Consider the following 22,643-nt stretch of genomic DNA (forward strand, 5'->3'; position numbering starts at 1 on the left):
CCTGCTGCAATGTCACCATCGTCACCGCTGCTGCAGGCTGCCGGCACCTGCCACTACTGCAGAGGACAGAGGGCCCCCAGGCCATCAGGAACCCCAGGGCCGTGGGGCACTGCGTGAAGCCAGGAGGTGGCTGGCCAGATGGGAAGCACCGTGGAGCCCCCCGGGGGTGCATACCTGCACCTGGGTGCTGTGACGTCCCCAGTGGGCACAGCCCGGGTACTGCAGCTGGCCTTTGGCTGCACCACCTTCAGCCTGGTTGCCCACCGGGGCGGCTTTGCGGGCGTCCAGGGCACCTTCTGCATGGCTGCCTGGGGCTTCTGCTTCGCAGTGTCACTCCTGGTGGTGGCCTGTGAGTTCACACAGCTCCATGGTTGTCTCCGCCTCTCCTGGGGCAACTTCACAGCGGCCTTCGCCATGCTGGCCACGCTGCTGTGTGCCACGGCTGCCGTCGTCTACCCACTGTACTTCACCCGGCTGGAGTGTCCACCTGAGCCTGCTGGCTGCGCAGCTAGGGACTTCCGCCTGGCGGCCAGCGTCTTTGCTGGGCTCCTCTTCCTGGCCTACGCAGCGGAGGTGGCCCTGACACGGGCCCGGCCTGGCCAGGTGGCCAGCTACATGGCCACAGTGTCAGGGCTTCTCAAGATCGTCCAGGCCTTTGTGGCCTGCATCATCTTTGGGGCACTGGTCCATGACAGCCGCTACGGGCGCTACATGGCCACCCAGTGGTGTGTGGCTGTCTATAGCTTGTGCTTCCTGGCCACAGTGGCCGTGGTGGCTCTGAGTGTGATGGGCCACACGGGGGGCCTGGGCTGCCCCTTCGACCGAGTGGTGGTGGTGTACACTTTCCTGGCTGTGCTCCTGTACCTCAGCACCGCTGTGATCTGGCCGGTCTTCTGCTTTGACCCCAAGTACGGGGAGCCCAGGAGGCCCCCCGATTGCCCCCGCGGCAGCTGCCCCTGGGACAGCCAGCTGGTGGTAGCCATCTTCACCTACGTCAATCTGCTCCTCTACATCGTCGACCTTGCCTACTCCCAGAGGATCCGCTTCGTGCCCACCCTGTAGCCTGGCAAGTGGCCCCTGGCCCACCTCCACTCTCTGGCTGGGGGTTACAGGCATCGTGGGAGACCCAGGTGAACAGACGTGAGGGCGAGCAGGAGGGAGTCGGAGGGCTTAGCAGACGTGCGCCATGGGCAGAGGACGCTCCTGGACTTGTGGCACCACTCTGAGGTTGGGTTGGATGGGGTCCGAGGAAGGGTGGGGGCAGAGGCCCTGAGCAGGAAGACAGGGCAGCTCTCTTCCCATCTCTTCCCGTCTCCGTCTGTTTCTAATCTCTCTCTGTCTCTGTGTTTCTCTCTCTCTCTCTCCATTTCCCAGTCCTCCCTGGGTCCAATACTGACCGCCGTAATGTGGGAAACCTTGGAGCAGGTGCTGCTGTGACCCATTTTAGAGATGGGGACACGCAGGCTAAATGGACTTCAGAGGTGGACCAGCACGTCCTTCAGTGTCTGGACAGGGCACTCACGCTGGATGACATGTTAGAAAGTGGACGATTCCCAGAGGTGTGGGAAGGGTCACACACAAGCCCAGGAGCACCAGAGTCAGGCCCCTGGAGTCGACTGGAACCTCCTCCTCCTTTGAAGGGGCAGTGCCCAGAACCCTGGGGAGGGAGCTCTGCTGGAAACTGCACCAGCTCACAGAGAAGGAGCCCAGGAATCAGGACCCTGCCTCACGGGCCTCTGGGGAGCCTCCCGGTGGCCACTGGATGCCAAGTAGGACTGTGCTATGGCCACCCAGGGCTGCCTTCCAGGGCTCAGAGGCTGGAGATGGAGCTGGTGGCCTGGAAGGGCCTGCTGAGCTGGCAGCACCACCAGAGCAGAGTGCCAAGGTGTTGGGTTCCCAGTGATGGAGGCCCTGCCCAGTGCCCACCATGGGCTGTGACGCAGCAGCTTCTGTAGAGACTCCTGCGGGAGGCTGGCCTGGTGGGCAGTCCTGACACGGGTAAGGGCCCGGCCTGGGGCAGTCGCTAGAACATGGAGCCTGGGCACCAGGCATCTAGCTGCCTGCTGCTCCTGACCATCAGGGCCCACTGGCACCCACATCCTCCACGCTCCAGCTAGCTTCTCCTGCACAAGAGCCCAGCCCAGGGCAGGCCACCGGCCACCAGAGCAGGAGCATGTGTGCAGCAGTTGTCAGTCCCTCAGCTCACGGCTGTTCCCAGGACCCTGAGCAGTCAATAAAAGGAGACTCATTTGCACCCCAGCTGTGGCTAAGCCTTCTTTGCTGAGGAGCTGTGCCCGGTGACACCTCCTGGGCTCCCGGCATGCCCTGGGAGGAGGGTCTGCACTGGGGCCTGGCTGAAGGAAGACGTGGCCCTAGGAGCACCCTGGGCTCTGGAGTGCAGGGAAGGCTGGGCCTCATCTCCCGAGGAACTGGGCTCCATGAAAGGGACAGGCAGTGCTCTCCTCCTTGGTGGGTGACCGTCCAGGAGGCCTCAGATGGGCCAGTGGGGGAAGGAGGGTCAGCTCAGCCTCCTCCTTCCTAGAGGCCTGGGCACTCATCCCACACCTCCACCTGGGAGTCTCCGAGACTTGGGGCATGGGCAGAGGGGCTGCTGCCCTTTCTGGTCAGCCCTTGCTGACAGCTTCTGAGCAGCCCCGAGGCAGGCCCCGACAGTCCTGTGGTACCACGTAAGCCACGTGGCCTTGGCTGGCTGACTGGAGAGGGCACCCGGAGTCAGTCAACAAGCTGTGTCTGGACCCATGTCTTCTACTTGGAGGGGGTGGGTGCCTAGGGCAGATCCCCAAGGGCAGGCAGACAGCTGCTGGGTCTGGGGGCTGAGAAGGCTGGGGTCAGGAGGCCATGTCACCAGGTAACAAAGGAGCAGGTGGGCCACGTCCATCCTGACTCTCAGGGCAGGGCTGGACATGATCCAGGAGGGACCCTGCTTTCTTCTTTCCTTTGAAACAAAGTACCTGTCACCAAGGCCCCCCCTCACTGCCCTGTGGCTTTCTGCCCCCGCGCCCACCCCACTCCTCTGAGGTAAGGCCGAGGAGGGGCCTGGGAGAAGGCTTTGGGAGGCTCCTCTCCAGGCTGGTCCTGCCATGGTTACTCCCTGGACCAGAGGATGGTCTTTGCTCTGTTTTAGGAAAGAGTAAGACGTGTGGTCACCACTTGGAGAACAGTGACCTTACACAGGGAGCTCTGTGCTGAGAGTGTGAAGCAGGCCTGGCTTCCTGCCATGGGTCTGAGCTGCACTGTGGAAACCCACCACGACCCCAGGCCCTCCCTTGGAGTGCAAAGACCAAACTCCTCCCTACCCAACAGGGCCCTGGTGTTGGTGGTGACAGTTAGATGTCAAGGAGAAGGAAACCAGGTGGACAGGACAGAGTTTGCAGCCAGGCCTGGAGGAGGAAACATCTTGATCATTCTCAGGTTATTTCTGAAGCAGCTGGTCCTCACCCTTTTTTTTGGGGGGGGGAGGGTTTGGTAATCCGGAATGGAACCCAGAGGTGCTTGACCACTGAGCCATATCCCCAGCCCTTTTTCAAATATTCTATTTAGAGACAGAATCTCACTAAATTGCACAGGGCCTCACCATGTTGCTGAGGCTGGCTTTAAACCTTTGAACTCTGGTGATCCTCCTGCCTCAGCCTCCAGAGCCACTGGGATTACAGGCGTTGCCACTGCACCTGGCCCACAGCTGGTCCTCATTTAAGACACAGAACAGAAAAAAATGATTCAGGACACCTCTGCCCTCGTGGGGGGATGGGTTGTCGTGGTGATCACTTCTACTATGCCATGGTCCTAGACTACCCTGCAGCCCCAACACAGGGAAATAGGTCCTGGGCATGCCCTGGGGCGCGGGAAGGATGACTACAGTCCTGTTCTCCCTAAAACCCAGGGCCTAAAAGTTCCAGGAACTTGGGGAGCTGGGGCACTACAGGATCGTCCTCCCCAGTTTACGAGTGGAACACCACCTGTTCGGAGTGTGTGTAGAGGCCTGTGACCACAGAGTGGCCAGCTTCCAAAGGTGGTCTGCGAGGAAGCTCTACCGAGGAGACACCCACCCGGAGGGGTCTCCGGGCCGCTGTCTGGAAGCGCTAGCGCCTCCCACCCGCGGCCGCCCGAGTGGGGCGGGGCCGACCGGCCGGCCTCCGGAATGATGCAACACCCCAGGCTCCGGTCGCCGCTCCCGATTGGCCGGCGCGCGGCGGCTGCACCGAGGATTGGCCGGGGCAGAGGGGGCGGGGCCGGGGCGCGGGTGCCGCGTGGCGGGCGCGGCGCTGCGGCGGGACTACCTGCGCGGGTTTAGGTGGGCGGGGGCGCCGCGGGCGTTCTGCTGCTCGGGGCGGGCAGGCGGGGGCTCGGACGCGGAGGGCCTCCTGGCGCTGGGTCCTCTCCCGGTCCTCTCTCATTCCCGGCGGCTCCCTGGCTCGTCCAGAGAGCCCGTGACCCTCGACAGCGGGCCGGGGACTGCGTTGTTATGGGCGGGGGGAGCTGGGACAGTTACCGAGCGGGACGGAGGGGCAACATCCGGCTAGGCTGGCTGGGTTAGGAGGTGAGGGGGCGCCTGGCCGCCTGAGGAGTGGCCAGCCCTGGTGCTGACCACCTAACTTCCAGCTCTCCATCCCGCCCTGCAGAGCCGAAACCAGCTGTGAGGGCTTCGGGCTTCCAGGCAGCATGAGCGTGGGCTTCATCGGGGCTGGCCAGCTGGCCTTCGCACTAGCCAAGGGCTTCACATCAGCAGGTAGACTCTGGGGTCAAGAAGGGACCAAGTGGATGAGGTTGGGCCCCCTTACCCTGGGTAGGGCTGGGGCTGAAGTGGGGGTCTGAGTTACATGGCTTGAGTCCTAAGGGATTGGAAGCTTCCATATGTTTGGGGTTCCTCTTTTATCCTGAGGGTGGGATTTCTCTGCAGCTTGTTTCCCCCAGAGGTGGGAGAGAGAGAGGCCGGAATTGGCCTTGAGGGAGGAAAACTTGTCTTGCCCACCCCAGGTATCCTGGCTGCCCACAAGATAATGGCCAGTTCCCCAGACATGGACCTGGCCACAGTTTCTGCCCTGAGGGTAGGTACTGGGCAGAGGGTAGGCAGGAAGGCTGGGTTCCTAGAGAGTCAGTGTCTGGGGCTGGGTGTTGGGCAGCCCTGGCAGTGGCTGTGCCTGGGCTGGTGTGTCTCCAGGTCCTGCCTCCTGGCCCTGCCTATGGCTTCCATTGCTGGTGGTATGCATGGCTGGTGGGAGCAGTGCTCACCGGGAGCCTCTGGGAGTCAGGCAGATGGGGCCATAACAGAAGGCCAGACAAGACACACCTGGGGCTGAATACAGCTTCAGTTTGTCACCTCTGAGTCAGGATTGCAGATCTAAGGGTAGGCAAGCTTTCAACTTGAGACTGTTACCCACACCTGAAGAGCAGGCATCTCTGGAGGCTGCATCCTGAGATGGGGGAGGGGGATGGGGTTGTGGCTTGGATGTATTGTCCCTTTTCTGTCTGCGAAGGGGACTCGTTGAAGAACAGAGTGCTTCCTACATTTCTGGGTGGGAAGGCAGCTGAGGGTGTTCCAGGCTCTGTGCTGTGGGCCCTCAGCTCAGCCTGTAACTGGCCCAGCAGCCCCTGGGTGAAGAGAGGGGAGGACAACTTCTGGGGCAGTCTGAGTTGCCTTACGTTTCTGCAGAAGATAGGGGTGAACCTGACACCCCACAACAAGGAGACTGTGCGGCACAGTGACGTGCTCTTCCTGGCCGTGAAGCCGCATATCATCCCCTTCATCCTGGATGAGATTGGCGCTGACATCGAGGACAGGCACATTGTGGTGTCCTGTGCGGCTGGTGTTACCATTAGCTCCATTGAGAAGGTGGGTGCTGTGGGCTGGGCTCACGGGGCCTGCTGGGGTGGGGGTGCGGACGTGGAGTGCACACAGGAGCTCCGTGCCTGGGCTCTCCATCTGTGAGTGGTCAGGAAATGTTCCACTAGGGCAGCATGTCCATACTTATGCCTACCTGGGGTGAGGATGGGTGGCCAAGGCCAGGGTGACACACCCCGTTTCTTCTCCAGAAACTGACAGCATTTCGACCAGCGCCCAAGGTTATTCGGTGCATGACCAACACCCCAGTTGTGGTGCGAGAGGGGGTTACTGTATATGCCACGGGCACCCATGCCCAAGTGGAGGATGGCAGGCTCCTGGAACAGCTCCTAGGCAGCGTGGGCTTCTGCACAGAGGTGGAGGAGGACCTGATTGATGCTGTCACGGGGCTCAGTGGCAGTGGCCCTGCCTATGTGAGGGCTGGTAGTAGTGGGTGGTGACTGGGGGGAGTTGGAAGTTCCTAGGGTTCTGGGGTACCCTCTGTTCCTGCTTCCCTTGGAGGGCTGGGTGGGAACTTCATGGCTGTGGGAACTGGTGCTCTCTGGCACTGAGCTCTGGGCCACAGAGAGAGAGGAAGAGAGGCCAGGACAGTGGCTTAGGGTGCCTTCTCCTTGCAGGCATTCACTGCCCTGGATGCCCTGGCTGATGGCGGTGTTAAAATGGGACTTCCAAGGCGCCTGGCAGTCCGCCTTGGGGCCCAGGCCCTGCTGGTCAGTGTTTCCTGATCCTCTGGTGAGGGTGGTTCCTTGCCAGCACTGACACCGTCCACAGGGGCAGATGGGTGGGGAGTTGGCTATTACTGTGCTAGAGTGGCTGGGGACGGTGCTTGCAGAGGCAGGGCGATGGCCCATCCCCATGAGTACCTCTCTGGCTGCAGGGAGCCGCCAGGATGCTACTGGACTCGGAAGAGCACCCAGGCCAGCTCAAAGACAACGTCTGCTCTCCCGGAGGGGCCACCATCCACGCCCTGCACGTGTTGGAGAGTGGGGGCTTCCGCTCCCTGCTCATCAATGCTGTGGAGGCCTCCTGCATCCGCACACGGTGAGCACCTCTACTGCCCCGTCCTGCCGTCCATTCCAGCACACTAGAGCCTTGGCCTTAAAGGGGCAGCTCAGGGCAGATTATTTATTGAGCTGTGGCCTAGACTTGGGCAGGGCACAAGGAACCCCGAGCTTCCTGGAGTCGGTCTGAAGTGCCCCTCACCCCCTTCCACAGTCCTGTGGGCTTCTACATGTGAAGAAAGCTTCTCCAGGCCTGCACTGCCGTCCCTGTGCAGTTTCATCAACATGGCCAGAGGCCTGGGTTGGAAGGGCAGCCTGGCACGTCAGACAACCCTGGGGTCCGGCTTCAACACCCTCCTGCCCTGGCTGGGGATTAAGGGAGTTAGATAAGTGTCCTGTCCTGGCCCAAGGAAAGCTTGGTGAGAGTTGAAAGAAAACTGCTGGGATTCTGCGGCTGGTCCAAAGCGGAGCCAGGTCTATAGGGTGGTCGGCAGCACCTTTCTGGCCACAGTGCCCACTGGCTAGTGCAGACTCCCAGACTACTGAGTGGCACTGCCCGACAGCAAGCCTCACGCAGGGCTGCACTGCAGGGGAGACAGGAGTGGCAGGAGGCTAGTCCTGCAGTCAGGCAGCGAGAGCTCAGGGACTGAGGCATGCCACAGAGAGATGTGTGACCCTGAGCCACCTTGAATGGGGTTAGTGGGAGCCCTGCAGCTTTGTAGAGAAGGCAGGTCGTATGGCACAGCACCACTGAGGTGGGCAGACCCTAGGAGCTATGGCCTCCAGAAGGAGGCAGAGGCCTGAGCCCAACCCTTGCTACCTGTCCAGGGAACTGCAGACCATGGCCGACCAGGAGAAGGTCTCACCTGCTGCCATCAAGAAAACTGTTCTGGACAAGGTGAAGCTGGACTCCCCCGCAGGGGCCTCTCTGTCCTCTGGCCCTGCCAAGCCACTGGCCCGCAACCTGGCCTCGGCAGGCAAGGAATGATGCACCCTGCCTCCACCTGCTCTCCCCCCCTCCCCCCCCTCCCCCCCCTCCTCTTGTTGTTTTGCCCACCCTGGGCCTGGAGTCATGGGATTCAATAGATCCTCCCACCTGAGCCTCCAAGTGCTCAGACTGCACGTGCATACGACCGTGCCCAGCCTTTCTCTCCACTTCTTGCTCTCCTGGCTCCAGGCTCTTGTTCTGGGGGGTCTCCAACCCTTCAGTGGGCATCTGCCCACAGTCTGGGTCAGCCAGGGTTGTGGCCAGGGAAGGGCATATCACCTTTCACTGGGAGCCTCCATGGTTCCCAGGCTTCAGCCCATAACAGGGATGGGCTCTTTGACCTCCTCACACCCCGAGCTTTTTATATAGCTCCAGCCTGAGGTCTTCACCCTCCTCAACCCCAGTGTCAGCTGGTGTGGGCTTGCCCCTTCTTTTTGCAAAGGTGGAGCACCTGACATGGCAAGGCCCTGGTTCTGTTCCTGGCACCCAACACAAAAAGACCCAAGGGCCCTTTTCCACTCCCCACTCACCCTCCCTCCTGTGTGCTGGCAGAGGATCACGGGCGTCTTGAGCTTGGTGCCAGGGACCCAAGTTGTCTTGGCCAGCTGCCCAGCTTCCTTGATCCTGTCGAATATTTGGGAAGAGGACTCCTCGGGTAGCTGCTGAACTTCCCGTGACCACCAGCACACTCAGGCCATCACACTCCTGATCTGCCTGGTGGGGTGCTCACTTCCCTCCCGACCCTTTAGGTTGAATAAAGCGGTTTCTGAAAGCTCTTGGTGCCCTGACTTCTAAATGCCACTTGTGAAGGAGGCCTCTGCACCCGAGTGTAACGCTGAGGGCCCAGCCAGCAGCTCGTGGCCCAAGCCCTGCAGTCCCAGGGCAGCCAGGCTGAGGCCCCCAGAAACAGAGGGCTGGGAGCTTCTGGGCCTCATCCATTCCAGACTTGCCTAGAAGCTGGCACTGACAGAGGCTTATATCCAGCTGTGGCCAGCAGGGCCAGGTTCCTGATGAGAAACCCTTAAGGAAGGTATATTGGAGTTTGCTAGAGAAATGGAACTGATAGGATACACACAGAGAGACCCTCAAATGGCAGGGGGTGGGCTAGCAGGTTGGAGACCCTAACACATTGGCAGGACAAGCAGATGTTCTAGTTCAAAGTCTGGCAGGCAGGAAAAATCAATATGGTAGAGAAAATCTGAAACTGTGAGTTGGAAAAATTCTCCCTTACCTGGGAGAGGGTGGATCTTTTCTGTGACTTAGGCCTTCAACTGATTGGATGAGACCCACCTACATCATGAAGGGCAATCTGCCTTATTGAGTGACATTTTGCTCTTACCTGATGTTAAATTCAACTGATTTACGTGTTCATCTCATGCAGAAATGCCTTAGCAAAAACACCAGAACAATGTTTGAATAGATATCTGGATACGATGTGGCCCCATCAAGGCCACACATAAAGTGCACCCCCACAGGAGGCTCACAGACTGGAGGACCCTGCTGGGATCAGCAGCAGTGGACACTGTTCTTGTGAGGGGAAGTGCCAGGCGGGTGGGGGCCTCTCTTGGGGTGGGGAGCTGAGGTCGTACTCTTCCTCTTGGCCGTGGAGAGCCCTGGTCCTCCCCACACACTGATGTGGACCAAGATGAGGGTGGGTTAGCTGTGGACACAGCCAGGGCTGGGCAAGGAGGACCAGGATGACATGTCTGTAGGCCCCTCCTGAAGCCCAGGCCCCAGTGCAGACCCCTAGGCTTGTGGGTAGGTGGGCTCTGGGCTGGGCAGTGAACTTCCCAGCCTCCTAGCCATGGGCACCCAAAATCATTCCCTTCTCTGAAAAGACTCCTTGGCAGTATAGGAGACCCTGATGTCCTCCCCTGAGCAAAGAGACTGACCCAGAGGCCATGTGTCTGCCCGATGACTCAACTGTTCCCTCCAGGTCAAGGTCAGTCCCTATTTGGGTACCTCCTGTCAGGCACTGACCCACAGAAAGATGAAGGCTTGGCACAGTGCACCTGGTCTGGGCATGAGGGAAGCCAGCAGGCCAGCCAGGTGCTTCAGGTGAGGCACAGTCCCGAAGAAGGCAGGGCCTGGGTCCAGACAGGCTCTGCAAGGAGGTGTTGGTACCGGCTTATTCAGAACATGACTGGGACGGAGCTCTACAGTGGTGCATACCTGTGATCCAGCACCTCAGGAGGCTAAGGCGGGAGGGATGCAAGTTCAAGGTCAGCCTGGGCAACTTAGATCTTTAGATCTTGTCTTAAAAAGAAGAAGAAACGAATTTAAAAAAAAAAAAAGGAAGGAAAAAAATAATTATAAGGGCCTTGGACGTAGCAGTGCTTATCTAGCACACATGAAGCCCTGGTTCAATCTCCAGCACACAAACAAACAATAAATAAAATTAATTAATTAAAAATTATATAGAGAGAAGGTGTCAAATTTCAGCAGGCAGGCTTGTGAGGCTTCCCAGTGAGGCTCCTGGTTGGGACTGGGTTGAAGCCAGACCAAGCCTGAAAGAGGGTGTGGGGCAAGCTGTGGGGACATGTCTATCTGGAGCCAGCAAGAGGGTGAGCCCAGCAAAGCCAGGCAGGGACACACCTTCTCTCAGATCCAGGCCCTCACGGTCCCTGATGCTGGCAGCTCTGATCCCTCCCAGTCTTGGGGTACAGCTTGGAGTGAGCCACCCTGCCCTTGGCACAATAGCTGGAGGATGCAGTGGGAGAGCCAGCTCCTTCGGCTTGGTCCAGCTTCTCCTGTTTCCTAGCTGGAATGGCCCTTGACACCAGCCTGTTTGGCTGGGGCCTTTGCCCTGTTCACCTCTCACAGTTCTTTCCTGTACTAGGCCAACCCCTGTCTGTGGTCCCTGTGCAGGTCAGGCTTCAGAACAACTAGGTCTGAAACCCCTGCAGGCAGAGAAGGAGGATGTCCACCTGCACAAAGAGAGAGAGCAGGAATAACCCCCGTCTGGGTATGGATTCCAGCCATGTCCCATGTACCCTCAGCCTCCCTGTGGCCATCAGGCTGGGGCCTGCTACTCTCAGGAAGGGGCAGTGGAGTGCTAAGGTCAGCCCATGGAGGGTGCAGACTAGCCTGAGAAGGGGCTGTGGGGGCCAGAGGCTGTCAGAGAGTTTCCTGCAGATGGTAGTATTCAACTATGGCGGGAAACAAGGTGCTGGAGGTGTGGAGAGAGCCTGACCAGGGAGTCAGGCCTGAGCATTGCCCCCAGCAGAGGTTCCACAAAGATCAGCCCCTAAGGTGCTTGCACCCATGGGCTTTGCATCTCTTCCTTTATCATCTTCATCCTGGGTGCTGGCTCATGGGGGCGCCACGGAGCCATTCCCCTCATCCTTTGTTTTTGTTTTTGGTACCAGGGATTGAACTCAAGGATGCTTAACCACCTAGCCACATCTCTAGCCTTTCTGTCTTTTCTTTTTCTTTTTTTCAATATTTTTATTTTAGTTGTAGTTGGACACAATACCTTTACTTTATTTTTATGTGGTGATGAGGATTGAACCCAGGGCCTCGCACATGCTAGACAAGCCCTGCACCTCTGAGCCACAACTCAACCCCTCTTTTTTTTTTTTTCCAAACATCTTAGTTGTAGATGGACAGTATACCTTTATTTTATTTATTTATTTTTATGTGGTGCTGAGGATCAAAACCAGTGCCTCACACGTGCTAGGCAAGTGCTCTACCACTGAGCTACAACTCCAATCCATCCCTAGCCCTTTAAAATTTTTTTTTTCCTTTTTTTTTTTGGTATCAGGGATTGAACTCAGGGGCACTCAACCACTGAACCACATCCCCAGCCCCTAAAATTTCTTATTTAAAAAAATATTTATTTATTTTGTTGTAGTTGGACACAATACCTTTATTTAATTACTTTTATGTGGTGCTTAAAGGCTGTGCATGTGCTAGGTGAGTGCTGTACCACTGAGCCACAACCCCAGCCCCTCAAGTTTCATGTTTTGGGACAAGGTCTCACTAAGTTGTTTAAGGCCTCACTAAGTTGCTGGGTTGGCCTCTGTGGTACCTTCACTCTTCATTCAGTGGCTCGCTCTTCTGTCGTTTCACCTTCTTTTTTCGATCTTCTTGCTTCAGCCTCCCAAGTTGCTGGGATTACATGCATGCATGCCTGGCCATTGTTGGTTTTGTACAACAGAAGTGGAGTGCCTGGCTAGGTGCCTTGGGGCACACCTGTAATCCCAGTGACTTGGAAGGCTGAGGCAGGAGGAATGCAAATTTGAGGTCAGCCTGGGCAACTTACAGAGACCCTCAGCAATTTTGCAAGACTCTGTCTCAAAATAAAAAATAAAAGTGGCTGGGGATGTAGCTCAATGATAAAGCACTCTGGCTTCAATCTTCAGTACCAAAAAAAAAGTTGAGGGCTTTCTGGGTGGGGCCTGGTGCCTGGAATCCCAGGTAGTCTTGAGTCCAGGAGTTCAAGGCTGGTTTGAGCAACATAATCAAATGCCATTTCATTGGAAAAGAAAACAGAGAACACATCAAGGGTTTTAGGAGTCATACAACAAGCAAATTAAGTCCCTATATTTTGTGAGACTCCAGCCACGCGCAGTGCAGGGGTCAAAGATAAAGGTCCCAACCCACTCCTCTAGGGAGCTCCTGATGATAAGAGCCAACCCAGCTAGTCAGTGGCACGTGCCTGTAATCCCAGCAACTTGAGGCAGGAGGATTGCCAAGTTCAAAGCCAGCCTCACAACTCAATGAGGCCCTAAGTAATGAGAAAATTAAAAAGGCTGGGGATGTGGTTCAGTGGTTGTGTTTCCCTGGATTCATCCCTAGTACCCCAAATAAAACAATAAGACAACCCCTGGAGCTCTACCCAGGGATGGTGGAAAGTTCTGGAGGTCTGCAGGGAGGATAGCTTTAGAGGGTCCTGGGTTGGCCTCTGTGGTACCTTCACTCTTCATTCAGTGGCTCGCTCTTCTGTCGTTTCACCTTCTTGCCCACCTGGCAGGACGGGTCGTATTTCTTGGCTTTACTCCAGAGAAGAGAGGAGAACTGAGTAGAAAGTTGAGAGGTTGAAAGGAACAATTGCCTGCCTCCCATTTCCACAGTTGCCCTTTGTGACTTCCTCTGCTGGGAGTTTTCAAGAGCAGTGGTGTTTCCTTACAGAAAGTGCAGGCGCCAAAGAAATGGGAGAGAAAAAGTGCAACTGACGACATTAACTCTTTTCCTTTTATTTTTTAGGGGGAGTCTTGTGAAGCCTCCCAGGGTGGTTTTGAACTCCTGCCTCAGCCTCCAGAGTAGCTGGGAGTACAGGCATGTGCCACACCTGGATCGCATCAACTCTTTGTTTAACTGCACACTTACTATGCGACAAGACACCGCTTGGGAGCCCCTCCCCAGGCGTCATCTGTAGCGTGGAGTCTTGGGAATCAGGGCCACTGGGAATGTTCTCGAGGCCTTGTGCACACTGCACAGTTCCCGGGACGTAGGCTGGGGTTTCCGCTCTGCCCCTGTAGAGCGCGCGCCCTCCTATCTGCTGCGCGATCTGGGACGAAGGAGGCCTAGCGGCTACGTGGGGTAACCAATGGCATAACGGTGCAAGAACTTGAACCCCGAAGGTCCTCTCCGTCAGACCTGGAGCCTAGGTCCGCGCCTACATCTGGAGGCACGGCCCCTCTGGGCTACGCCCACAAGTTGAGACTGGCGCCCCACCTTCCACACGGTTCCAGCCCGGCGCCCTGCTGACTCCGGCTCCCCTGGGCGGCACCGCGGCGGGGGCGTGGTCGGCCGAGCGCGCGCCCGGGCCTGGTCCCGCGAGAGCCCACGGGGGAGAGGGGTCGGGAGCGCGGCGCGTGTTGCTAGGGGCGACGGCGCCCGGACGCGCAGGCGCAGTGAAGCACGCCCGCCCGTCGACTCGCCGCCGCCGTGCCTTCCCCTTTAAGCTGAGGCCGGCCGCGTCGCCGCTTCATGAATGGAGCCCACGTGACCAAACATCATGTGACGTCTGAGGAGCGGCGGCGGCGGCGGCGGCGGCGGCGGATCCCGAGCCCGGTCCGGCCCGGCCTTCCCAGTGCGCTCGGCTCGGCCCGCGCAGGCAGCCAGCACCCCCAGCCCCGGCCCGGACCCCTCGCGCCGGCTCCAGCCCCGCGCGGCCCCGCCCCGGCCCGCCCGGGCCCGCAGTGTGGTGAGTGCGCGGGGCCGGGGCCGGGGCGGCGGGGCAGCGCGAGCGGGGCGGCGGGGCCCGGCCGCGGGTGTGCTTCGCGCCCCGTCGCGGCCCGTGCCTGGCTTTGCCCACCGGCCAGGACCCAGAGCCTGGTCACCGCCGCCGGGTGCGGTGGGCCCGGAGACGGCGAGGCCGAGAGCGGGTGGCGCGCGGCGGACAGACCCCGGCGCCCCGCGGGGGGCGCGAGGGAAGGGCGGGGCCGGGCGGGCGCGGGGTCCGCGGGCGGTCGCGCCGGGCCGAGCTGCTGACTCATCAGGTGTCTGTCGCGCCTCCGCGCGCTGGGTCCCCGCGGGGCGGCAGGGGCGGCGGCGGCGGCGGGGAGACCCCGCTGCGCGGCTTCGGCCCGCCACGCGCGTGCGAGCCCAGCGGAGACGTGCTGAGTCATCAGCATGAGGTCACTCGGTGCTCCCGCTGACGCTCGGCTGGGGCGGGGGCGGGGGCCGGGCCGGGCCGCGGCGGCCGAAGGAGGGCAAGGTGCGGGGCGGCGAGGTCGGGCCCTGTTCAAGTTTTGCAGACTGCGAGGAGGGCGTGGGTGTCACGCTGCAGGTTTTCTCCCGGGGTGGAAGGTGAAGCCCGGGCCTGCGCATCCCTCTCAGGCAGTTCCCCGGGCTGCTGGCCCTGATCCCACGGCTGGGGCAGTTCCCCAAACTGGGAAACTGTTTTCTGAGTGAGAAGATGGGAGGAGCTTAGGTGGGTTGAGCTTGCCCGGCTGGGAAGCTGGCATTCTCTGCGACTGGTAGGGCCCGGCGACTGGTCTGGCCGGCCAGGCTGGGCCTCCCCTGATGGAGAAGACAGGAGGCAGTGGGAGAAAAAGGGGTGTGTGACATAGAGGAAGCAGGGACAGTTTTACCAGGAAATTGCAAATGAGAGGAAGTGGGGGACCTAGACAGCAGGTGGGAACCTTGGGTTACCGGCATGGTATAGAAGAATGCAGTTCCAGTGCCCCTAAAGTTTGCCCACGTGAGTGTGGGGTTTCAGTGTTGTGTAAAGTTAGCGAAGACTGTGCCCTGATGGGTGTGTAGCCTAGTAGCTGGGGGTTCAGAATGTGTCAGCCTGAGAGTGGTGTGGCTTTGGAGGGCTGGAGCAGAAAAATAGGCACTTACTCTTCTGTACCGCTTCTTTTGCTCAGGGTTCCTGGCTGGGTTAGGCTGACATTGTGCTTTGCACTCAGGGATGCTCCCAACCCAAATGCTGTACTCTTACTTAGACTCTTGAGAGTCTTACTTAGACTCTTGCTTACTGAACCCTGGGGGCTTGTAGGGGCCAGGTGTTTTCACACTTTAGCTCATCCTTGGTGTAGAATTATTTTGTTCCAGGAAAATTCAGAGTTCCACAGAGTGTGTGTGTGTATGTGTGTGTGTTTAAGTCTTCTCAGTCATTTGTTTCAGTGGAAACTAAACTTGATTGTTTTCAAAAGGTGATTGTCTGGAGAGGATGGGTCTGGAGTTTCCGGTGCCAGAGCATCCAAACTCCTGCCTAGGAATTTTGGTAATTAGGGTTTGCAGGCCAGGACGAAGGAGCAAGGACAGCTGTCTTGCCATTTGCTTTTCCTTTCTTGGCTCTCAGCCTTGAGTGGTTGGCCCAGAGTCTCTTGGAAGTCTTTGGGTGTGACTCCATGAGGCAGGGTTGGCCTATAGGTAAGCGAAAGGTGAAGGATGCCTGGGCCCCTTCACCAGGCTTCAAGACCTGAAGGAGGGCTGAGATGGGGTCAGTGCCACAGGGCCAGGGAACGAAAGCGTCAGGGTCAACTCCCATACACTCACCTGACTCTTTGGCACCCCTTGATCATCCAGCCTTGGAATCCCCCTCCTCTGGCTCAGTGTTTCTCCAGGCAGGCAGCTGGAAGCACCAGCTTGCTGAGACCTGCCCTTCCCCCACCATGCACACATGCATACACACATGCACTCACACACCTTTGATTAGGAGACGATTGGCTGTACTTGTGCTGAGTTCAGGCCTTCTGCGGAGGGTGAAATCTGTTGAGGAGGCACTTTTTGGCTCCCAGCTGCCACACTCGGCACTTTTCTATGTGGTCTCCTCAGGAAGTCACCATTGTCATTGTGCTTAGCAGTCAGGGTAGGGAAGGACGGGGGTGAGAAGAGCCTGTGCCAGGGCAGCATCCCTGCATCCTGTCTGTGCTCAAGGTGGGAGAGCTCCTGTAGGCTCTGCTCTGCGGACCTGGCTCCTGGAGTGGGCTTGGGGACAGCATGTGGGACAGGCAGATCCTTTGAGGACCTATAACTCTGATCTTCTGCCTTTTGATCTGGAAGAATTCTTGCCTCTCTGATGCTCTTGGTGGCCTAGTGTGGGGAGGTGTCTTTGGCTTCTCCAGCCTATTCTGCATGCAACCTGGTCTCTGGGTGCAAGACTAGGTAATGTAGGGTCTCTAGCGGGAACATGTATCCCTACTTCCCCAGCCACACTCTATCTCCCCTGATGAGGGTGAGGGTGAGAAGTCCCCTCAGCCCCCCTTCCCCACAGTTGTCTGAAGTGCTTGGCCTTGCTCTCCAGTTACCTCCTGTATCTAACCTGGAAAGGAGTGGGTAGTACACTGGGGTGGTCTTTGCCCAAGGGTCTGGTGGAGGCTGAGCCGGGTGGAGATTCCCTGGACTAGGTGCACAAAAATGTTCTGGCAGGGCTTCAGAAAACAGAAAGTGAGGTTGGGGTGCCAAAGAGTCAGGTGAGTGTATGGGAGTTGACCCTTGTGCTTTCGTTCCGTGGCCCTGTGGCATGGACCCCAGACCAGGAGTCAGAGAGCAGTCAGGCTGACTCTTGCCTTCCTCCAACTGAGCAGGCCCCCAGTGCGGGTAACTGGGGAACTTTGTGAAACACCCTGGTGGGGGTGAGGCAGGGCATAGGATGCTGCAACTTAAAGCCACAGGATGGTTACTCCATCATTAAAGGAGGTGGACAGGGAGGACTGGTGGGGTCTGGAGTCTCTTCCTAGCTGGATAGCCTGCTAACTGGAAAGTGGTGGGACTCTCTGACCAGCCCTGAAAACACAGCATAGCTGGGAGGCCCACCCCTGACCTCAGATATCTTTGGGAGATTGAGGCCTGAATCCCCAAGGGACAACCCCCTGAGCCCTGGAGGGAGCAGGAACCTGAGGACTTAGAGTCTAAGACAGCAGTAGGAGGTGGGACCCTAGGATACACAGCACAGTCGCTGGCTGGCCCTCACCTGCTGTTGGCACCAGCAGCAGGTCTCCTGGGGCGCTGGCTGTTGGCTGGCCTCAAGAGCAGGCTGGGCTTGGAGGGAGGGGTATGCTGAGTCAGCATGACTCGCCAGGCACAGTGAGCTCTGGGGCAGCACTGGGGTTATTTTTAAAGCTCCGCTTCCTTCTAGGCTTGCCCCTCCCGCAGATTATTCCTTCTAATCTCTCCCCCTGCCCCTTTGTCTTGCCCCTGGCTCCCTCATAGCCTTCAGTTCCCCTTCCCCCATCAGATCTCCCTGACCTGGTTCTCTAGGGGCAGGGTGGTCAGGAGCAGCCCAACTCAGGAGAGGCAAAGCCCAAGGTACCAGGGGAATGGGCATATTAGGGGCAGGGCTCTGGGGGCTGGGTGACAGGCTCCCTGGAAGGATGTGTATGTGAAACTTGTATGAACTGGGGAGGGCAGGGCAGGGATGGCGTGGTCTGCAGGGTCCTGACCCCTGCCCTGTGTCTTGCAGAGTGGCTGCTCACTGTGCCCCGGGTTATGACGACCCCTAATAAAGGAAGCAAGGCCTTGAAGGTGAGTGGGCAGAACAGGGGAGGCTGTGGTTGGGCAACGTGGAGCGAGCGCCCTGCTCAGCTGCCACCCTGTGCTATGCTACTGTAGGTGAAGCGGGAGCCAGGTGAGAATGGCACCAGCCTGACGGATGAGGAGCTGGTGACCATGTCGGTTCGTGAGCTGAACCAGCACCTGCGGGGCCTGTCCAAGGAGGAGATCATTCAGCTGAAGCAGCGCCGTCGCACACTCAAGAACCGGGGCTATGCGGCCAGCTGCCGCGTGAAGCGGGTAACACAGAAGGAGGAGCTGGAGAAGCAGAAAGCCGAGCTGCAGCAGGAGGTAGAGAAGCTGGCCTCTGAGAATGCCAGCATGAAGCTGGAGCTCGACGCCCTGCGCTCCAAGTATGAGGCCCTGCAGAACTTCGCCAGGACCGTGGCTCGCAGCCCTGTGGCCCCAGCTCGGGGCCCCCTTGCTGCTGGCCTGGGGCCCCTGGTCCCTGGCAAGGTGGCCGCCACCAGTGTCATCACAATAGTAAAGTCCAAGACGGACGCCCGGTCATAGGGACATGTGGGATTGCCGGGCAGGTCTTCGAGGGGCCACTAGGCGCATGGCGAAGTCAGCAGCCCTGTCCCACTTCCTCCTCCTTTTCCCTCTCCTTCCTCTTCCCCTTCTCCCTTCCTTTCCCTTCCCTGAAAAGCACAACCTGTTCCCCAGGGGCACTGGGCTGAGCCCCTTTGATCTCATCTTGTCGTCAGTGCGTGTGTTTGTACGCTGGGATTGGTCAGTTCGGTGGTGATGTTGGGTTGCTCCTAACCCTCTTTGTACCTAGGCCATGCAGGCTAGGAGTCTAGAGTGGGCACTATGGGAATGGACAAGAGAATGGGAAAGCCAGTGAGTAAACTGGGCCTCAAGGTCTGCCCTCCCCTCCTGGGTGCCCACAGCCCACAGGCTGCTGGGCTCAAATGGGACTGGAGGGGTTCTCTCTCTTCAGACCTGGCAGGCAGCTCAGCTCAGCCCAGAAGGAAGAGAGGGGCTCTGCTCTGAAGAGTGGGGTGTCCTTGAGGGCCCTGGACAGGTAGGTCACCTGCCTGGGCACTGTGGGTGCTGGGGCAGGGGCTCTGGCGCTCAAACCTGACACGGTGCACTGAACAAGACCAAATCACTGGCCGTGAGCGTGCGTGGAAGGTATGTCAGTGTGTCCTGCAATGGGTCCCGTGTCACTGTTTACATGACCTATTTGTGTGGTTATATAGCCCTTTATTTAAAAGAGAAGTTCCTTTTACGAAGTTATTAAATTATATGTTTAAGAGCTAAAGAGAAAAAAAAGAGCTGCAGAGTATTTATAAAATTGTCTTTTAAAAAAAAAGCAAGTAAAAAGAACATTTGACCATATAAATGGAAAAGGGAAGAAAGTATAATAGTAACTTTGCTAGTTTAAAAAAAAAAACAAACCCAAAAAACAAAAACAAAAAAAATCCCTTCTTGTAAACTTACGGACAACTCTTTGTGGCTGTTGGAATTTAGTTTTTATATACACAGAGTTATCAGACATTATTTATAAAACTTAGTTTAAAAAAAAAAAAAAAAAAAAGCCAAGCCGCGCGCCGACCAGAGGCCGTCCTCTTTGATATCTCTTTTGCAATTGTACCGAAAGTGACTTACTACTCCTTTGCCCTTCCTGCTTCCGTCTCTTGCCGGTGCCGTGGTGTTGTCCGTGCCTGGTGAGGTTTTGTGCAGCCCGTAAAGTGCTGGTGCTTCTGGTGACCTTTGACCTGTGGCCGTCCCTTCTTGTGTATTTTCCCGTGTTTGTTTTTTGGGTTTGGTTGTGTTTTTGCTTCTGCTGGCTTGTTGGACCTCAGCCGAGCCGGGGTCCCTGATGGCGCCTCCTCCACTGGAGTGAGGGCGTCTGCCTGCCAGCCCAGCCTTTTCTGCTTTCAGAGCCTGCCCCTTGCCCAGGTAGTCTGCCAGGGGTCTCTGCCACTCCCACCTGTGCCGAGCCTTGGCTTCATCGGTGGGTCTGTCGCTTGGGCTGACCCACTGGCTGTGTAGGTGAAATTGAGGGGCATCCAGAGCCTCAGTGCTGCTTCCACAGTCACCACCCCTGGCCCTACCTGGGTGGTGGTATTGCAGGGACCAAGGAGTCACTGTGGGTTCCCACAGGGCCATGGCTAAGCTGTTCCTGGCTGTCTTCCTCCTGGCTTTGGCTTTATTCCTGTAGGCCACAGATGGGGTGGGACACTCAAGGAACCCACCCTAATGGGTTGCAAATCCTACTGCTCACTTACCCCTTAGCTGTTTCCATGCTGTGGTGTGTTGCTTCCTGCACAGAATGGACAGGGCCCCACCTGGGGAGCCCCTTCTCTGCTTCACTGTGAGGGCCTAGGCAACTTCCACCAATTCCAGACAAGGGCTTGGACTCCAAAGCTGGCTCTGTCCCTTCCCTGCTAGTCTCTGCTGGCAGCTCTTGGCTCCAGGCCCTTCTTCCTCCTCTCTTTGGGAATCTGTGTCTTCCAGGGATCGCTGCTCAACTTGGAGGTGCTTCTCTGTGGGGTCCCAGCCCACTTCCCTGTTCCAGCTACCTGGCAGAGGCTGCCAAACTTCTGGGCTTGATTCGGGAAGCTCCTCATGGGATGTGACCAGAACTGGTGCCTATGTCCCTCCGCCCCCAAAAGAGGTATAGCCCCATCTCTGGGCATGTGGCTTTGGCCTCTAAACAGGGTTGCTGGTGTCCTCTTAGGGGGGCCCTGGATTCCTGAAAAGCACAGGAATGTGGGCTGGTGAGAGGAAAGACTCCGCTTCATGGACAACAGGATTTTCACCCCGAATTCGATCTGGTGTGCCATGGGGTGGGAGCTGGGCATCTGCCAGCTCCAGTCTTGGGGGGCTTCTTCAGTTTAGGGTGCTCAGACAGACCTGTTGGTACCTGTGGCTGCTACAAAACGGGAATTCTGACTTGACTGAGTCACCTGATGACTTCATGCCTTCCTTCAGTCTGGTTGTCTAAATGGGAGGCAGAAGCAAGCTGCTGCTGTTGGCTACAGCAGTAGAGTTGGAATGGATCAAGTTTGTCCCTAACAGGGGGGTAGGGGCAGGCCCTGTATGTCGTCTGGTCCTGGATGGGGTGGGGTCATCATCCCCAGGTGATGAACAGTGCTCTCCAGGTGTAGAGCTAGAGAGCATGTGGTGGGTGCGGTGAGGAAGAGGTTGGGCCAGTGCTGAGCAGAAGTTGCTGTCTTGGTTTGGTGTGCAGAAGTAGCTCTGGGGTTGGTGAAGCTGTGCTTCCTTCTGTGGATTTGGAGCAACTGTTCCTTGGGTCCGTCAAACCAGGGCAGCACCACCCCTTTCCCTTCACCTTGATTTAAAGACAGTAAATCCTGTGTCCACGTGTGACTATTGGCTGTCTTTCTGATCCTTGTCGATTATGTTTTCTTGCTGTGAGGGTATTGTGTTCTTTTTTATCTCAGCTTTTCTGACACAGTGAATAGAGGGTTTTGGCTGAGGCCAGGTCTCCCAGACTTGTCCGCCTAGTAAACCATAATGTGTGTCTTCCCTCCTATCTTGAATTTGCCCCCTTCCTCCTTTATCCTAATGTGGATGCTCAGATTTCAGAGGGGAGGGGGAAAAAGTGAACAGGTCCGCTCTTGCCAAAATCAGTGGCCCCAGAGAGCTCTCCCTGTGGTCCCTGGCTGCTGCTCCAGGGTGGTGCTTCCCTCAGTAGAGGCTCCATGACTGCTCTGTGTTGTGTACTAGGCTTTCTGCTCGACAGGCCTTCCTGCAGGCTACTCTCCGTCCACGCTTCAGGTCTGTATGCACACCTCTGTCAGCAGCAGCCTCTGTGCAGTGCCTGGGCTGACATCTCTGATCAGCTGCAGCCTGCTTTGGGATGGTGGTCCGGCCATATCCCTACTGCCCCCTACCTGGAATAGCCACTTGGCCAGTACTCCCATCCACAGCTGGCAAACTGAGCCACAGCCCGCTGCACCATTTCCGCTTTGGGATCTTGTGACTTACATTTTTAGGCTGTGGTTTGGTGAAAGGAACCAACACGTTAACGATTTTTTCCCCAGAAGCCACTGAATAATTCTTTTTGGCATGTTTTTACCTTCCGGTTGGCTGTCTGGTTTTGGAGCAGTTGTAGAGAGCAGAGTACATAATCAGTGTCACACAGAGGCAGGGCCAAGCTTCTCATGGCCTATTCTGCTCTGGCTTGCGCATCTTGGTCATGTTCTGTACCTGCTGGGCCACCTGCATACATTTCCACCTTACCCCTTGAGCAGCAGCATTGATACTGAGTGTCGCTTGAGTCTGAGGTGGAATGTAAGAGTGTGTCCCTGTGAGCTGTACTTGGTGACAGCAGTTGGGTTTTCTGCCTCTCTAGCAGCCTCATGTCCCAGCCTTGCCCTTCCTTCCATCCCTCCATCCGCTAGTCCCTGAAGCCTTTAACCAAACGGGAGTGGGTGCAGAAAGCCTTCTCCTGGCAACTTAGGGCAACAGGACAAGGGCTACCCTGTGTCCAGCTCTGTTGGTCTCCTGGCACTGAGAGGTGTGTCCAAGCAGAGTTGATCAGCCCCTGTCTGCCCTGCGGAGGGCTGAAGCCAGGGAAGGTTGGAGGGGGTACCCTGAGATCCGCTGGAGTGAGGGCCGGGGTTCTGGCTGCAAGGAGAGGCCCAGAGCCCACACCGTGTAGGGCGGTCAGGGACCTGGCCTCGGCGGGACAGCGGTCTTGGTGCCCACCCGCGCCCTGCGCAGTATTTATTGCTAAGTTATTGTCCAGGAGGGGCGGCGCTGGGCCTGGCCCCGGGTATTTATTGCTGTACATAGTGTATGTTTGTGATATATAAGGTTTTCTTTATTTTGTATATGATCAATAAACGCCTTTTAAAGAGACCTGCAG

At 57.6% G+C, this 22,643-nt stretch overlaps 3 protein-coding genes across 8 annotated transcripts; all 3 read left to right on the forward strand.

Annotated features, from left to right (window-relative positions):
• The first annotated feature begins 53 nt into the window (after positions 1-53).
• Positions 54-2,259, forward strand: Myadml2 (myeloid associated differentiation marker like 2). Its single transcript, XM_005332679.5, has 2 exons — positions 54-1,130; positions 1,375-2,259. The coding sequence occupies exon 1, from the start codon at positions 139-141 to the stop codon at positions 1,060-1,062; it is 924 nt and encodes a 307-aa protein (XP_005332736.1). The 5' UTR covers positions 54-138; the 3' UTR covers positions 1,063-1,130; positions 1,375-2,259.
• Positions 2,260-4,213: 1,954 nt separating this feature from the next.
• Pycr1 (pyrroline-5-carboxylate reductase 1) lies at positions 4,214-8,621 on the forward strand. 3 transcript variants are annotated; one of them, XM_078041410.1, is made up of 9 exons: positions 4,214-4,312; positions 4,641-4,747; positions 4,996-5,066; positions 5,675-5,851; positions 6,052-6,273; positions 6,478-6,570; positions 6,738-6,901; positions 7,690-7,838; positions 8,402-8,621. In XM_078041410.1, the coding sequence occupies exons 2-9, from the start codon at positions 4,681-4,683 to the stop codon at positions 8,506-8,508; spliced, it is 1,050 nt and encodes a 349-aa protein (XP_077897536.1). In that variant the 5' UTR covers positions 4,214-4,312; positions 4,641-4,680; the 3' UTR covers positions 8,509-8,621. The 3 variants fall into 3 exon arrangements, with proteins under 3 accessions (XP_077897536.1, XP_040124265.1, XP_005332738.2); XM_005332681.4 differs by having other exon boundaries at positions 4,215-4,312; positions 5,672-5,851; XM_040268331.2 differs by lacking the exon at positions 6,052-6,273 and having other exon boundaries at positions 5,672-5,851; positions 7,690-8,621.
• A 5,260-nt stretch (positions 8,622-13,881) lies between these two features.
• On the forward strand, positions 13,882-22,636 carry Mafg (MAF bZIP transcription factor G). Of its 4 annotated transcripts, none has more exons than XM_078041422.1 (3): positions 13,882-14,000; positions 17,709-17,770; positions 17,858-22,636. In XM_078041422.1, the coding sequence occupies exons 2-3, from the start codon at positions 17,735-17,737 to the stop codon at positions 18,308-18,310; spliced, it is 489 nt and encodes a 162-aa protein (XP_077897548.1). In that variant the 5' UTR covers positions 13,882-14,000; positions 17,709-17,734; the 3' UTR covers positions 18,311-22,636. The 4 variants fall into 4 exon arrangements, with proteins under 4 accessions (XP_077897548.1, XP_077897549.1, XP_077897550.1 ...); XM_078041423.1 differs by lacking the exon at positions 13,882-14,000 and adding an exon at positions 14,495-14,513; XM_078041424.1 differs by lacking the exon at positions 13,882-14,000 and adding an exon at positions 14,708-14,729.
• Positions 22,637-22,643: the final 7 nt, after the last annotated feature.

This window comes from Ictidomys tridecemlineatus, chromosome 3 (assembly GCF_052094955.1).
Source record: "Ictidomys tridecemlineatus isolate mIctTri1 chromosome 3, mIctTri1.hap1, whole genome shotgun sequence".
Taxonomy (NCBI): Eukaryota; Metazoa; Chordata; class Mammalia; order Rodentia; family Sciuridae; genus Ictidomys; species Ictidomys tridecemlineatus.